This window comes from Lichenostomus cassidix, chromosome 4, assembly GCF_008360975.1.
Source record: "Lichenostomus cassidix isolate B80296 chromosome 4, HeHo_3.0, whole genome shotgun sequence".
Lineage (NCBI taxonomy): Eukaryota > Metazoa > Chordata > Aves > Passeriformes > Meliphagidae > Lichenostomus > Lichenostomus cassidix.
In genome coordinates, this window is record NC_139484.1 from 31,889,686 (window position 1) to 31,905,474 (window position 15,789).

Genomic DNA, 15,789 nt, shown 5'->3' on the forward strand with positions numbered 1-15,789 from the left:
TACAATTATAAAGAGTAATGAGATTTTTCAGTGTTTCTGAGGAAAGAAGGTCAGATTACTGCTAATTAGACCAGAGTGCAACCTACATTTACGTTCCTTCGAGCATAGAAATTAGGATTATAATACATGAATATTTTTATTGGGTTTTTTCCTCCACTTGTAATATGTTTTTAGTGGGCAATTACCCCTAAAGCTGCAAAATCACAGCTTTTACATTTTATGAGGAAGAATCAATGTGTGCTTATTATAACCTTGGTGGCACTTATAATACAAATGGGATTTTTGTATGCCTTTCTGTTTGCTAAAATTCTCTGATCTTTCCTTCCTTCTGAGAGCCTTCATTTAATCAGCTCTGTGCAGGACTTTATAAAGCTAAGAAAAAATGCTTGCTTTAATATTCTTGGATTTATTTATTTCTGAGATAATGAAATGTTTTCTTAAATGTCCATTAAAGCAATGCTGCCATGGATTTTTATGATGTTTTAAAAGAATGAAAACATCAATATTTGACTGATTATTGGTAGTGGGCCAGCATTCACAACTGTACTTGTGTTTTTTATGCATAATTTAAATAGAGAGTAATTTGAACATTATTACTGAGAATTTTTGTTTCAATATTCTGCTAGCAATCTAAGACTATGCTTAAATTAAGTCTAGACAGGACACCAAGTGCTACAAAAACAAAAATTTATAGCCTGGGCACCATACATGCAAATAAATTCTATGTACTAAAAGGTCCAGCGAGCATGAAGAGAAGAAAGAATCCTACTCTATCGCTTTGCTATTGAATTCAAAGACACTTGCTTACAGAATGGTATTTAGATGTGTTCACATCAAATCTCTGAGATTTTTTAACCAAAAATCAGCCATCACTGTGTCAGCCATGGATTTACCTTTAAACCAATCCCCGTGCAAGAAAATTCTGATAAGTGTATGGACAAAAATCTCTCCCACTCTATTTCCTTCTGAGGCTGGAAACTCTGATAAGCAGCTCTTTGATCAATAAATGTTGCCTAAACAACCAAAGGTCTTCATTTACGTAGTTGAGCAGGGCCACACAGAATAACAGTTTGTTGCTGTTGTTGTGATGATACCAGAGGGATATCCTTTCCATAGCTGAGCAAAACCAAATGTGGCAAACCTTATTGTCAACTATTACAATTTTGAAAGACAAATTTCTTTCTGACAGTAATCTATACATCATATGAATTTAGAAACCTTTAAGAATCAGTCAGAATTTACCCTCTTATGATTTCAGATAATATTTTAAAAATTAGAAAATATCTGAGTCCCTATTAATTAATAAAATACAATTCTTTCTTGAAGATTCACCAGGTCCTCTAAGGTGACAGACGCATAGATCAATTTACAAAAAATATGCTTGAAAAACATGATCCAAACTGAATGGTCACTTTAACTGTTTTCACTCCTTTTTGGAATCCGAAAAGTTCACTCCTTTTTGGAATCCGAAACCAAAAGCAATGTGTTCTATGACTAAGAATAAAGCTAGAAGTTACTTCAAATACTTGATATCTAAAAAGCTTTGAAAGTTCAAAGGCATATCCTATCCTTAGATATTCAAGGGAGATTGCATTTTAAGCCTTACACATATTGCCCCTTAAGAACACAGATTACTTTCTGCCATGTCAAATCTTGAAAGATATGAATGGCAGCTATGTGAAAAGAAGACAGAGTTTATACAAAATGGGGTCCAGGAGGGAAAGAACAAGGAAGAAGGCTTTAAAGAAAATGATCCAGACCATGGCAGCACAAATAAAGTTATCTTTACACAGGAACATGAAGGCAAAAACCCAGAGATTTTTATCATAACCAAATGAAACATTTTACCTTGCCCTATTATAAACGGAACACCTTAGAACAGTCTTCCAGGTAAAAGAAGTCTTACTTCAATTTAAAGGAGAGGCTGAGTGACTCCTTGTACTTTCTCTTTCAAGTAATTTCCTGAGGTTTTTCTTTCATTAATGCATCACTTGGCATGAACTCAAATACTTTTGTATACAGGCAAAGCACCAAATCTCCTCCTTAGCTTCACAGAACCAGGGAAATTCCTCCTGAAACAGGTTTCATTCCTGTTTTACTTTGCAACTTGCACATGACCACACATAGCATCTTTAATATCATATTGATTCCTGCAAAAGGAAAAAACTGCAGAGAGAAAAATGTCTTGCTGCATGCAAGGAGTACTGCCTCTTGTTTAAAATAATTGTAATCTACCTAACTTTTCATTTTGGGAGTTCCAGCTCTTTTCAAGCATTTTTGTCAATATGCTTTCAATTATTCCATTCTCCTTTGAAAAACAATCTGTGTTCTTGAGTTTTACTTACAAAATACTGTCTGATCACTAGAGTAACCCTTCTCTGTATTTGCTTGATTTTCTTGTGATTAAATTAAACTGTATGAATTAAAATATGAATATTCAGACATAGATATGGTATGTCAGGTAAGGTTTAAATAGTGTCATATATAACACTTTTTAGTATTTCTCTACCTCTGTTAGGAACACCTTTATGTGTTATGAGCATCTGGGGGTTTTATGACATTTGGGTTACTCAAGTTATCATAGAGATGATAAACTTTTTATTATTATTTTCCTTTGCTGTTTCTTCCTTTAATTAGATTTTAAACTCTATCCATTGCTTTAATAGAATTAATATCTTTCATTTAAATCAGTTTCTTGTAATTCTATTTTGTTTCATGTAGGAATAGATATGGATTGGCTTATTTTTAATATTTAATGCAGTTTAGTTTACAGCTCATTCATCTAAGGAATTATCCTTTCACATCTTGGGGAGATACTTTAAATTTGAGGATTAAAACCCAAATTTATAAAAGAAATCTAACTTTTATATTTATAAATTAAAAAAAAAACAGAAATACATTTAAATGACTGCAACCTCTGGATTGGGTCCCTCCAGAATAAGGTATAATAATTACCCACATTTAAAGTGCTACTTAAAATGGATGCATTCATTCCTTGCAAAGTTTCCCTAGAAACACTAGACTCTTAAGGATAATCTAAACAGACAGCTGGGTCCACCCTTTATGATAATGTGCCATGCAGCTTTATTAATCTGACCTTTGGAAACAAATGAGAAATTTTATACTGCCCCACCATAATTGTTAGTGGCAGGCATTTTAGCAGTCTTTAATTTGCACTTCACTGTAATATCTGCTTTCAGTCATGATGTAAATGCTAACAGGATCTGACACTGTTAATCATGTTCTGGTGTCTAAAGCAAGTGGCAAAAGAGTGTGCTTGGAGTAAACTAGAACACGACCTTAATGACAATGAAACACACCAACCCCTGCTAGTCACAGACAAAGGCAAAAAATGAATACTGTAATCGTCTCAAGCAGCATGTGAATGATATACAGTGCTGCAACAATTGGGAGTGAGAGCTGAGGTGGAAATTATGTCCAACAGACTCATTTTTCAAGTTTATGTAAGTTCTGATTGTACTTTAAGTTGCTTGCAAGAGTTATTTGATAGGGGAAAATATGTTTTTAATGTATAATCAATAGTATTCTGAAGAATCTGCATTAATGTAAAAAGTAATTTGATGGCATGAGTATGGAAATTCCTTCTACATAACACAAATGTGTCAGGGCTTTCTTCTGCATAAATATTCCTGGAAGTTTATAGCCTATAAACAGCAGCTATATGCAAGTTATGATGATAAAGATTAGTGTTAAAAATGTACAATAAAAACCAGTGGTCTCATACCTGAGTGAAAAAGATATCTATGTACAGGTATTTAAAAATAATAATAAATTAAATAGAATTTATTTCTGAAATAACAGATCTTCTGCTTCTGAATGTTATGTATTCCTCCTCGACTTCACTTATTCTTTCACGACAAGCCTTTCTCAAGTTTAAACTCTTCTTCATGAATAGTCTAATTGAACTGTTGCCTATAGTGGATTTTAAGTTCATATCAAAAAAAATTATTGTAGCGTTTGTAAAGATGTCTGTGCATTTTTTAAATGATCTCTATGTATATCTTTTTTCAGTAAAGTAAAAATCTTAGCCTCCTGTCTGTTCAGATATCACAAATAGACTATTTTATATAAACACATTGAGATAATACTGAGATCTACTGATAAAGCAACAGTTATGCTATATACAAATGAAACCCAATAATGGAAGTTGCTTTCCCAAAAAATCTAATACAGATTTTTTAGCTGCTACATTGTATACTTACTTACGAATAAAATGCAAGTTTTTAATTTGACAGCATTAGGATAGTTTCTGACATGCACTATGCTTTTTGAAAATCTATTCTAAAAGGAAAACTTTAAGTTGTTAAGATGGGAAGATTACACCTTGATTTGACAGTCTGCTGCAAAAAGCATGTGCTGCACTTTCTATCATTTTCATTTGTTTGGTTTTGGTTGCAACAATTGCCTGCTACATCACAAGTAGTGTGAAATAGCTTCCTCCCTCTGGCTAGGGTATCCCAAACTTAACTAAGATATCTGTGGTGCTGATACAGATGTTATTTTTCTCTTCATTCTGAGCGTTAAGGTTCTGCAAAGGAGTAGGGAACACAGAAGAGGTAGGTATTGTTTTAAACCAGCTAAGCTTCACAGGAAATGACCCATTTACACTTAGATTCCTATTGTTAGTGTAATCAAAGGAATATTTACTACATGTGAGAACATGACATGCACAGCCTAAAGACAGTGCACTAATGTATATATACATCTGTATTAAAGGATCCAGTGATACATTTTCTGTGAATTTAGTGCAAGTCTTCAGTGCTAAAGAGCTAATTGAAATTACTTCAAAAAGCCATCTGTGGTTTGTGTACCTCTTTTAAGACGAATGACAGAGGTAAATCAAAGCCATTATTGAAAATACACATTTTCTTCAGCACAAAGAATCTTAACATATAAACTTACAAAGGTTTAGCATTAATTTTTAACGTTAAAACCTCAACATTATTAATAATAAAAGAATAGACTAACAAAGTCAAGTCATATTCATTAACTCTTCTCAGCCTGCTCCTGAAATGACACAAGAAATTACCCAAAACATTTTCACTATAATGTTGAAGTTAAACAGTAGCTACTTTCACATGGAAGCTTTAAAACAAAATGTATATTAAAAAAAAAATCAAGCTGTACTGCTATTCAAAGTCTTTTGTGGGTCACACATCATTAAAATTCAGACTACCAATACATTTAAATTTAAATAACCAAAATTGCTTCATTCATCCTCTGAGTGTCTTCTTTAAAGCTACTCTTTAATAGGAATGACTATGCATTCTAGTCAGTATTCAGCACTTCCCTCCCCTGCCAGTGTTGAATCTCTTCTCTGCTATATCTGTTCAAATTAAGTGTTTGTGCACTACACAGAGAAACTCCATGAAAGCCACTGAACTTATTCTCTCCTGTCAAGTTCACAATATCTACTTTGAAATGGATTTAAAAATTTAACAGAATCCAACCTAAATTTTAGGAGGACACGGATGAATTATTTTTAAGAAACAAGATAGGGATACCAATCTCTTACATTAGCTCTACTATGCTACTACATGAAGAAATAACCATTGTATCTCTTGTCAGTATGGATATATCATTTTGGAGGAGAGTTCTTGCCTGAAATTTTGACACAGACCATCTTTTGCCCTTCCAAGTTTCTGAATGTCATGAATATTACATATGAGAAGAAAAGCAAACTCAGATATACATTTCTCTGCCATAAAGAAAATCCAAAGAAGAAAGAAATTCTTTGTATGTGTAATTCCTAAAGCTGCCAACAAGTCAGACACATCTCACATGAATTTCATCCTTTTATGAATGCAATAGAGCACAGTTATAGAACATTTTTGCTTTCACATTTTCTCCATTATCATGATATACACATTATCATATAATGTATACAGGATCATATATATACATCATACAATACATAATATAATTACATGTAATAAATATCAGTAATCTCTGCAGTGGTTATCAGAATATGTGTGCATTCCCTCACATAGTTTTAAATAGTGGCAGAAATAATGGATGTGTATTTAAGAAAAAATACAAATCTGTCTGATTATTCCAATTGATTTTTTAAATATATACTGACAGCTGTGAAGTTTTGTGTAACTTACAAAAATTTCTTAATCTCATCCTCACTCTTTTGGTTTTTAGGTACTATCTTTTTAGTATATATACTTGCTCATAGCAAAAATAGACTTAAAAACTTTACAGCCAAGCAACATAAAGTTGGAAATAACTCCTCTGCAAAAATGCAGTCATAATTTGTAACAAAACACTCAAGAAATTCTATGTGATGCTGGTTTTCCCCTGACACTAACATACTAAAACTGCAGTCAATTTTTCACTGGTATGAAATGTAAGTCTGGAACTAAGATTAAGGTAAATGCTGCAATTCTGTAAAATATTTGCACCATTCTGTAATCACTTGTTATTACTTTAGCACTTTTAATTAATTTCTTGAGTAAGATAAAGTATGTTTACCTCAAGATGACAACTGGTGAGTCAAACATATCTGTGCAGCTTACACTGTTTACGTCCATGGTATTACACTGGAGCAGGACTAACAAGGTTGCTACAGAAATACTGGGTATTGACAGTATTGACAGATATCAAAACTGGAATTTAGCATCATCAAAAAATGCTGTGTTTAAAAGAAATAAGAAAACCTTTTCACAAAACTGTATATACAGGAGAGCGCTTGCTTTTATTGTATACTTTCTATGTCTGGGTAATCACACTCTTATCAAAGATATTACCTAGAACTGATATCTGACACTGACTCACACACTTGACTTTCTCAAAATGAACTTCAGGCCTGTTGAAAATCTAATTGTAAGATTAACTTTTATACTAAAATTATTTTCACGCATAAAGAAATTTGTTTCTTTTAAATGCATTTCATAATCTGCCTCTGGATTGATTCAGAAGTTAGTGTCAAAATTTTTATAAATGTTAATCATGCTAAAGCCATTACAATATAATAATAAATAAAGAAAGCCCCGAAACTTTAATTTAATAACACTATGTCTGTAGGTCTTTTGTAACAAACAGAATTACTCAGGTGTGAATAAAGAAGAGATTTGAGTTTCAGTTGACTAGGCCTTGGAGGAGAATGGAACAGGATAAAGGGCATAGTATGTGGCATACTTAATTCAAAGAATCCTCATACCAGCTCTTAAAACTTTATTTACTCAGGTAAGCTGGAACATAACAACAAAGAAAAATACTTCAGAACAAACACTGTAGGTCAAATTCTTTAGTAGCTGCATTTCAATGAAAACAACAATCTTGGATAAAAATTTACATCCTGTTTGCTGCTACACATATTCTCTAAAATACTACATTTTTTAATAAAATGTACTTATCTAGTAGAGAAGATACTACAGCCTAACAAACTAAAACTTTAGCCAGTTCAATCCAGGAGGACTGAAGTTCAGATACTAACCACACACAACTAATACAGATCTGTTGAAATACAAATTAAGAATAATTTGCTTGAGTAGACAAAATGAATCACCGAATACATTACAGAATGTAATGAACTGTAGTTTTTGCCACAGTTAATGGGTTTAACATGACAAAGGATGCTGATATCATGTATTCTGCATCAGAACATACAGGGCTTTGTCCATTATCAAAAGCAATAACAGCCAGATATATGGCAGGATAGATCTAAAAGTTTTTTCACCCACTGGCATTTGAGGGTATCTCCAGATACGATTTCACTTTTACAAGTTATTAAAAAAAATAAGGCCTTACTGATTTTGTCCCTTAAATTCTTTCAATTTTGAAATTTCTTAAGCTTTTCTTCACTTCTTCTTTTCTTATATGGATCATTATATAGAAAAAGATTACACCAATCTGGGATCCCAGAAAAGGCCATAATTGTTGTGTAGGTATGCTATCTTTTCAAGGAGTAAAAAGCAAGTAAGATATGCAAGTGATGCCTATATGATTTCCTCTCTAATTTTGGTTGCTAAAGATTGTAAAAGGAACAGATGTTTGTCAATGATATAAGAAGAGCCTTGCAATATGTTCATAATCATAGAGAATTATGTGTTTGAAACAGATCTGTGAGTCAACAATGGTTTTACATTCAGGTTATTAAGGTAAGTATAAAATGAGAAGTATTGAGTACAGTAAGAAACTCAAGTTGTAATTAAAATTATGTCAATCAAAATTCTCTAAACAGTTTAGTTTTGAGTGTTAGTGATGTTCAAAGCTCAGATCAATAGTATCTAGCAAACATTTTAAAAGCATCTTATACAGTTGGTACCTAAGTGCACTTAAATAAAGTAAAATTCTTCAGGTTAATATAATTAAAATTATTTCCATGCACATTTTGAAAATGCTATGAAAAGTGCATGTTTTTCAAGTCTTAGGTGCAGCACTTTTTCTATCTTTCAAAAAGTGTTCTTTATGTTGCTAAAACTAATAGCCAAAGTTACACATCTAGGGTACATTATTGTATCATTGCTCAAAATCAACAAAACAATCACCTTACTCTCAGCCTAAATTCAGATTTTTTTTTCCTGTGATTTTGCTGGGGTTTTTTAGAAACATATTACACATTGCTTCTGTATACTGAAATCGATTTCTAAATTCTCAAAAAAGAAAACTATTACATGGTAATTCAAACTGTGACTGGGCTTAGGAACTGATCTGAAATGCTACCAGTTAACTGAAATAATTTTGTGGTTCATTATTTCCTGTGTGCCCATGTTTTTTCTGAAAAAAGTAACTGAGATGCCTTTCAGGTTTGGCAAATGGTTGACACATATTACTAGTCAACCTTCTGGTACTTCAGAAGTAAAAGTTTTTCAGACTAATATTGTCAGAAATTATTTCTACTATAAACTTTATAATGTTCTTTATTAAAAGCACATGAATATCTCCAAGTCAAGCATAGACTGGGAGGAAAATTCTTCACATTGCTTAAAATGTAACACAATTTCTGATGTTTCAAATTCACCACAAAAAAATATCTATCACTTATATTTATTGCTGAAGTCTGAAGGAGTTACCACTGCAAAAGAAAGGTAAGCAAGGTCAAATGCGACTTCAAGCCAGCAATCAAATATTAGCAAGGTCTAGTTGGTGATTGTCTTGGTATTTGTTTTATATTATAGAAGTGTTATGGAACTAATTTCATTTGTATTTTTCCCTGCTGATAATCATTTTCACATACAAAAAATTCTTGTAAGCATAAGTTTGCCAACATACACTAAAATTGTAATATGTTAATGTAGTATTTCAAATAAAAGCAGTGCTGCTTTTCTCAAACAGTGTACAAAAAGATCTCTGATAAGTAAAACAAGGAAAACAATATCACAAATCAGAAAGAGATGGGATTAGTGTCAGAACAGGGTGTGTTTGAGTATTGGCTTCTATTCTGGTGTGATTGACTTAGAGGCTGAAAACAGAAGTAACAGATGGGAAAAACTTGTGGGTCAGAAATGTGTCAGGAGAAAAAAAAAATGCAACAGAACAATAAAAACATCCTTACTAAAATAAGAATAGGAATCAGATTTCTTTTATAGCAACAAATTAGATAAAATGAAAAATTACTAGGCATTTATAGGATACAGAATTGTCCTTTTTACCAATATCTTGATCCTGCTGAAGCCAAAAAGCATTTGACTTGAATTCTTCTTCAATATCCTCCCCTCTTAAAAAATACAATCTAATGAAATTATTAATCAAAATTAGATAGTGAAACACTGATATCAACGGAAGCTACGAGACACAACATAGACACCAGCATTTCTCTTGGTAAGAATGAACTGTAATTGTCCTCTGAATTAAGAGGAAAATGCTGCTTCTGAAAGTATCAGAATAGTTAAGAAATTACAGAAAACATTTTGTCCTTTTACCAAATGTAGTGGCCAAAATATGCAGAGGGTAAGGAATATTGTTAGAACCTTGTCCTAAGAACCTGAGGAAAATTTAACTATCTCACATGAACACGTGAAGAGCACAAAATATTTAGATACTGAATGCGAAGTTTAGATATATTCACTGATAAAACAAAAATGCTTCTGCTGAAACATTAGTATTGTTTCATCTGAACCAACCAGAATTTTAAATAGAGTTTTAATATTTTATATGCTGAAAGTGGAATTAAAAAAGTGAACTAAAAAGTTCCTGAAACTTTGCAATTATATGGAAAAAGAACACTTGTAAACAAATAAGAAATTTAAAGAATAAGAAAAGAGAATGCCAGCAAAAAACCCAATCATAAACCCACCTCAAAATAGCATTATGCAATAAAGTATATCTGTAAATACAGATATAAGTTCCTAAGACTACTCCATGCATGAAGAGTCTTCCAGATCACTGAAATCTTCCAAGTTGAACTGTCAGTTTAGGCAGAGTCAAACGTATGTTGTAGGAAGTTTAGTAGGTTAAAAATTTCCTCAGGTGATGTTACAGATAAAATCACAACAAATTTTGGGCAGCTGAGCACCAATTTCACTGCTTGTTTGGAGATAATGGACATCTCCCTTCAAGTAGAGTTTAAAGGGTTCCCTTGGTTGTAGTTGTGGGCAATATTATAATCCTTTGAAAATTGTTTCCATGGTCAGTTAACTAATCTAACAGCTAACGAACAAGATGGGCACTCCCATCTAGCTCATTAGTTTGTTCTTGCTTTTACTTGTTGCTCACAGACATACCAAAATGACCACCTGAAAACAGCATCGGGTGGGTGTGAGAGAAAGACATCATATATATGAAAATCCACAAAGAATGGCCCATTTCACAATCCTTCAGTATTCACGCATATCTTATTCTTGTAATCTAATCTGAATTTCCACCATCTTTTTTTACAATTTGTATTAAATCATAAAACAGGAAAGGTTTTTGAACACTACATCATGGATAAACTCACTACACATAGAGAAAATTAAATTTTATATTGTATTACCTCAGAAAAGAAAATTAGAAATCTCAAACTGGTTGAAAAGGAGATTTTTTGGTTCAATTATTTTTCCCACACACACTCTTCAAATGAAGGACCATAGGTCGTTCAGATGATGTAAATTATCATATCATCATAAAAAATGTAGTAATTGTCCTGACACAACTCCAAACAACCATCAGCTTTAGTTTGCATTTAAGTGCTTGTGTTTGGCCTCTGTGTGAGAGAGATGCAGCAAATTGGGATGAATGAGTACTGCGATACATAACTGAATTAAGAACAGCTAACTCAGGTGATATGACTACACATTGCTTCTTAAGCCAAAAAAAAAAGATACAGGTTAGTTTGTCACTTAATTTCCTCCTCTCTTTTCAACATGTAACTGGTGCTCTTTATCCTACCCTCACCTCTCATTCCTTTTAGAGTAACTCATATCCTACTTCTATAAACAACTAAAATATCAAGAGAACAATCTTTGTCACTATTAGCAATTTTGCTTTTCATTGCTTGCTTAGCATTTTTTAACCAAGAGATTTGGGTATTCTGTCTCTGTTCAACAGACTTTATACTAGGAATAAAAAGCACAAAATCCACAGTTTGGATTTTGGAAATCTTCATTTTCTTGACACAAGGCTGCTCCTTTAACCTGGATATTCTATTTCACATAATGCTTAGCCACTGGCACAGAGTAAGGTGCAGTGAAAATATAAACTGCACACAAAAACCACCCACAACAGTCATTTTGCAAGGCAGCCTATTAAGGATATGATTAATTTGTGCACAAATTGGAATCACATCCAGTTTCAGATCTACTGAATGGAAAGGGAGAAGCAAAACTGATGGTACAGATGTTTTATGGAAGTATGATAACCAGCCATAGTCAAGGACACAAACTTAATGGGAAGCTGTGCAGCCCATCCCATCCAGAGTACAGCAATCAACATTGTTCATCTCAGAGTTCCAAAAATAGTACCTAATACATTTACTCTCTAAATATCAACCCCTTTCCTGGATATATTTTTGTCATTTCAAATACCAAATACTCAGCAAGCAATCCACCTGGATGTTTTCTACCAATAATGAATGTTACACTTGTGGTAATTAAAACAATGTCCACATTTTGAAAATAATTGGCACTCACCTCTATTTCTTGAGCTTTCATGATTCTTTTCCTGCTGCAATTAAAAGCAGAAAAATATATTATTTGCAGAATTAGTTATCAGAAATATCATAAAATAATAGACATACATGGTCCAAATGAGAAAGTCTAGTTCCTCCTCCACTCTGCTCCAAAATAAAACCAACTACGCTTTGCCTGACACCTAAAGAGTATATGACTCATTTTTTAAACTCCCCTTGTGTTTCCCACTCTCTTTTTTCCCCCCACAAGGACTGTGTTTAAGTGCAGGAACACATTACCCAATGGGGCCATACAGTCTCTGTCACTTTACCTCTATCTTGGGAGATGCTCATAATTCAACTGCACACGTCCCTATAAAACTGGGACTTGTCCCCTGATGTAATTTCAAAGCATGAAGTAATCTGACCCCAAAATTTCAAACTTTGACTTTACACACTATTTGCTCAAAAAGATGCCCTTTTCTCGGGCACTGCAATTCTTCAAGTATTTGATGCCATATAAATTTATGCTATTTAAAATTGGCACTAAGTTATGCATATAGTATTTAAAAATAGCATTAGGAATAGGCTAAGCAAAACACTAAATTTTGTTCCAAGATAGATTTTTCTTATATAATTTTAACAAGAGGAAAGTAGATAACTTTTTTTTCTTTTGTTGCAATTTCTGATGTGCATTTTTAAGCATTTATCTTTTGATAACAAAGACAGTGTACTGATTACCTTTCATTACTAATTGCACTGCTTCATTTTACCTATATGCACCAAGGATTTGTTATTATTGTGCTCATAACAGGTTCATTTACTCTTTAAAGCATCCAGACTGTACATAAAAATTTATAGAAAAAAGTCAGTACTTCTACACCAACACATATGTCTTTTAACACTATATCTTTTGGTGGCCTTTTGCCTAGTTACGATTCAAATTATTTCAGAATAACACTGATAGTACCTATCTTTGTCTGAGTAATGGAGAAAAATAACAATTTAAATTAATTATATGCAGTCACATAGCTGTTTAAACTCTAAAAAAGATGTTTGAAACTGATGTTAAAAATAAAGCCGCAATCAGTAACACAAAAGTATCAAAAGACTGGGGTTTTCTAACATGGATTATGGGTGACATTTAGAGAATTGCCCCAAATTTTAAAATTAAAAAAACTTGTTAAAAATAAATATTATTTTAATGGAATGTGTTAAGATTTCAATGAAAGGAGGCACTAACTGAAAATATCTTTTCAGATCTTGGTTTTTTTTATTATCAGTATTTTCTTTCATTTCAGCTGAAGATTTTTGAGCAGTTTTTCATGGCTGAGTTTTCTCAAAGTAATAAAATTTTAATTTTAAGCTGCCATTAAAATTACAAAGAAAATACTTTGTTAGCAAATCACAGACCAACCTTGGTGTGATATTCCTTGCACCAAGCAGGATGCTTGTTAGCAGCAAAGAGCTTTTTAAGCATGGAAGGAAAAATCTATAGCCTCAAGTTATTTCAAAATTAACCAGCGATTAGACTGGGTGTAGTATCTCTGAACTCAGATATTAGCTTTTTGCCTAGAGAAACCTTGCCATATTAGACTTTTCAACAGAAACCACAAAGTTAAAAAATGCAGAAAAATTTACACTGAGGGCGAATTACATACAGATTCTTCCTTAATATTGAAAGATAAATTATGTGAAATATTTTCTGTAGATAATCACGAAGAGGCAATGAATTTTGCTAGTGAGCCAATGTTACGAGCATCTATAACTTAGGAAAGTTAATTTCAGCTGCTCAGGGAAACAGGAACTGCTCATCCTGGTGGGAAACATACAAACAAATAAACAAAATTTTCAGGCTTCTGGAATGTAAGAGAGGTATACGAACTTTTGAAAGTTTCAGTAAATGAATTGTTCATAATGATATTTATTTCCACCCACATTTGTGCACTGTACTAGGCTTTTAATGCAAGTCAGCCTGAAAATAACAAAAGTCTACCCATTCACTGTTAGAAAGTATGTAAATGTGCAAGCATTGTGGCATTAAGTAAAACGTGCCTCTATATAAACACTTGTGTGGAGGACTTCATAAACCCACTATTACACATATTTCTGTTATTTTGCTCATGTACTGCATTATGATATATTAAAAAATATGTTAAAAAAAGAAGAAATTACATATATATATATATATATATAAAAAAATGGATGACTACATTAACTACAATACTATATTGTTACCTATTGCTATAAGCCATCAGTCAACAGAATCAACCATTCTGCATTCCAGGATATTTTTATCAGCTTCAATATAGCAAAGTAGTTTTCAATTTAACACTCTCCAATAGAATTAATCAGACAGGATGCATTGCATTTTACGGTTTTGTGTGGCACTACACTGTATCAGCCTGATGAAATGTATCGATGCAGAACAGATTAGAACTTTAAAGAAATCTTTCCTGTGTGCCCAAAAGGCTGAATTTAAAGTAAACTTTTCAAAGTACAGTGGATGAAAGTGGAGACAATGTCAGATTTTCTGTTATGTTTATGAACTAAAAAAGATCACAGACGGTTGACACTAAAAATTACTGTTGGTACAAACCAAAAGTTGTAAACTACTTGGAATATAAATCTGCCAAGAAATTTATTTAAAAATACAAATACTTTCCCAAGGTATAAAAGCTCCTTTTCTAGTCCTATTTTCTTTTTTGTCCTAATACAGAAACACTGTCAACATCTCTTAAAACATCATAATATTCTGGCATCATCATTGTTCAGAAATGCCACGTTTGCTAAATAAATTTGGCATAGTATCAAGTTGTATTTAGAAGGGCTTCATATTAGAAATAAGGGGTGTAGAGAAGGATAGTCAAAGGGACTCTTAATTTGCAATAATTCTCAAGAAGGTACAAACTATTTATAAGAAAGACCAGAGCTGATCTGCAAAGGTAAATGACATTCTAGGACAAAGAAAATATGCCAACCATTTAAGAAACAGTAAATCTCATTTCTTAGCCCCATTTAAATATGAATCATGTGAATTTTGTTTGGTTTTCCCTTTTTGAAAGAAAATTAATGTTTATGAACCTTGGATGTTGCACATAAAAGCATACTGATTTCCACTTAATTGTGTTTTTCAAGACAAACTACATAACTGTATTGCATCTAGAACCTCACTTATCTCTCTGCCTGAATCATCTGCTGAGGATCTGGGTATGTGTCTGCCAGAGTGGTTTGCTCATAAGGATGAGAAGCCTTATTTTGTCTTTGCAAAACTCAGACAAAACCTCCCTTGCTATGCTGGTTCTATTTAACAAGTATCTGCTGAATTAATAGAATTCCTGAAATAAACAAAGTACTAATTAGCGTAAAACATATGGTAGATTAGCTTGACGTGTGACAAAAATTTAAATAATTTAATAAACATAAACCATTAATTAAAGAAACTGATGAAAAGGGGAGTGCAAAATTACTTGCTTGTTTAATATTTTATAATGAAAAGTTACCATTAGTCATATAATAAAATATAGTGAAAATGCAGCAAATCAGTTTTGTTTCCATTACCTTTAAGGCTCATGCTACAGTAGGGGTACTTTGTTACTATATAGAAATGAAAAATAAAAATTTAAAAAATAAAGGGATAATTGCTATTAAGAAAAATATTTCATTAAGAGTGGTACTAAAATAGTATTGTTAAAGTATGTGCAAGCTAGAGTAGTTGAATTAACAATATATTC

The 15,789-nt window shown here is 32.4% G+C and overlaps 1 protein-coding gene across 4 annotated transcripts in view; it reads right to left on the reverse strand.

Annotated features, from left to right (window-relative positions):
- The window catches only part of FSTL5 (follistatin like 5), a 266,722-nt gene that overhangs the window by 214,112 nt on the left and 36,821 nt on the right, over positions 1-15,789 (reverse strand). For 2 of the 4 annotated variants that reach the window (XM_085058614.1, XM_085058612.1), the window contains exon 3: positions 12,078-12,111. In XM_085058614.1, the coding sequence (XP_084914740.1) occupies positions 12,078-12,111 (34 nt within the window). The remainder of the gene's footprint in view (positions 1-12,077; positions 12,112-15,789) is intronic. The other 2 variants (XM_085058613.1, XM_085058611.1) reach the window with 1 other exon arrangement.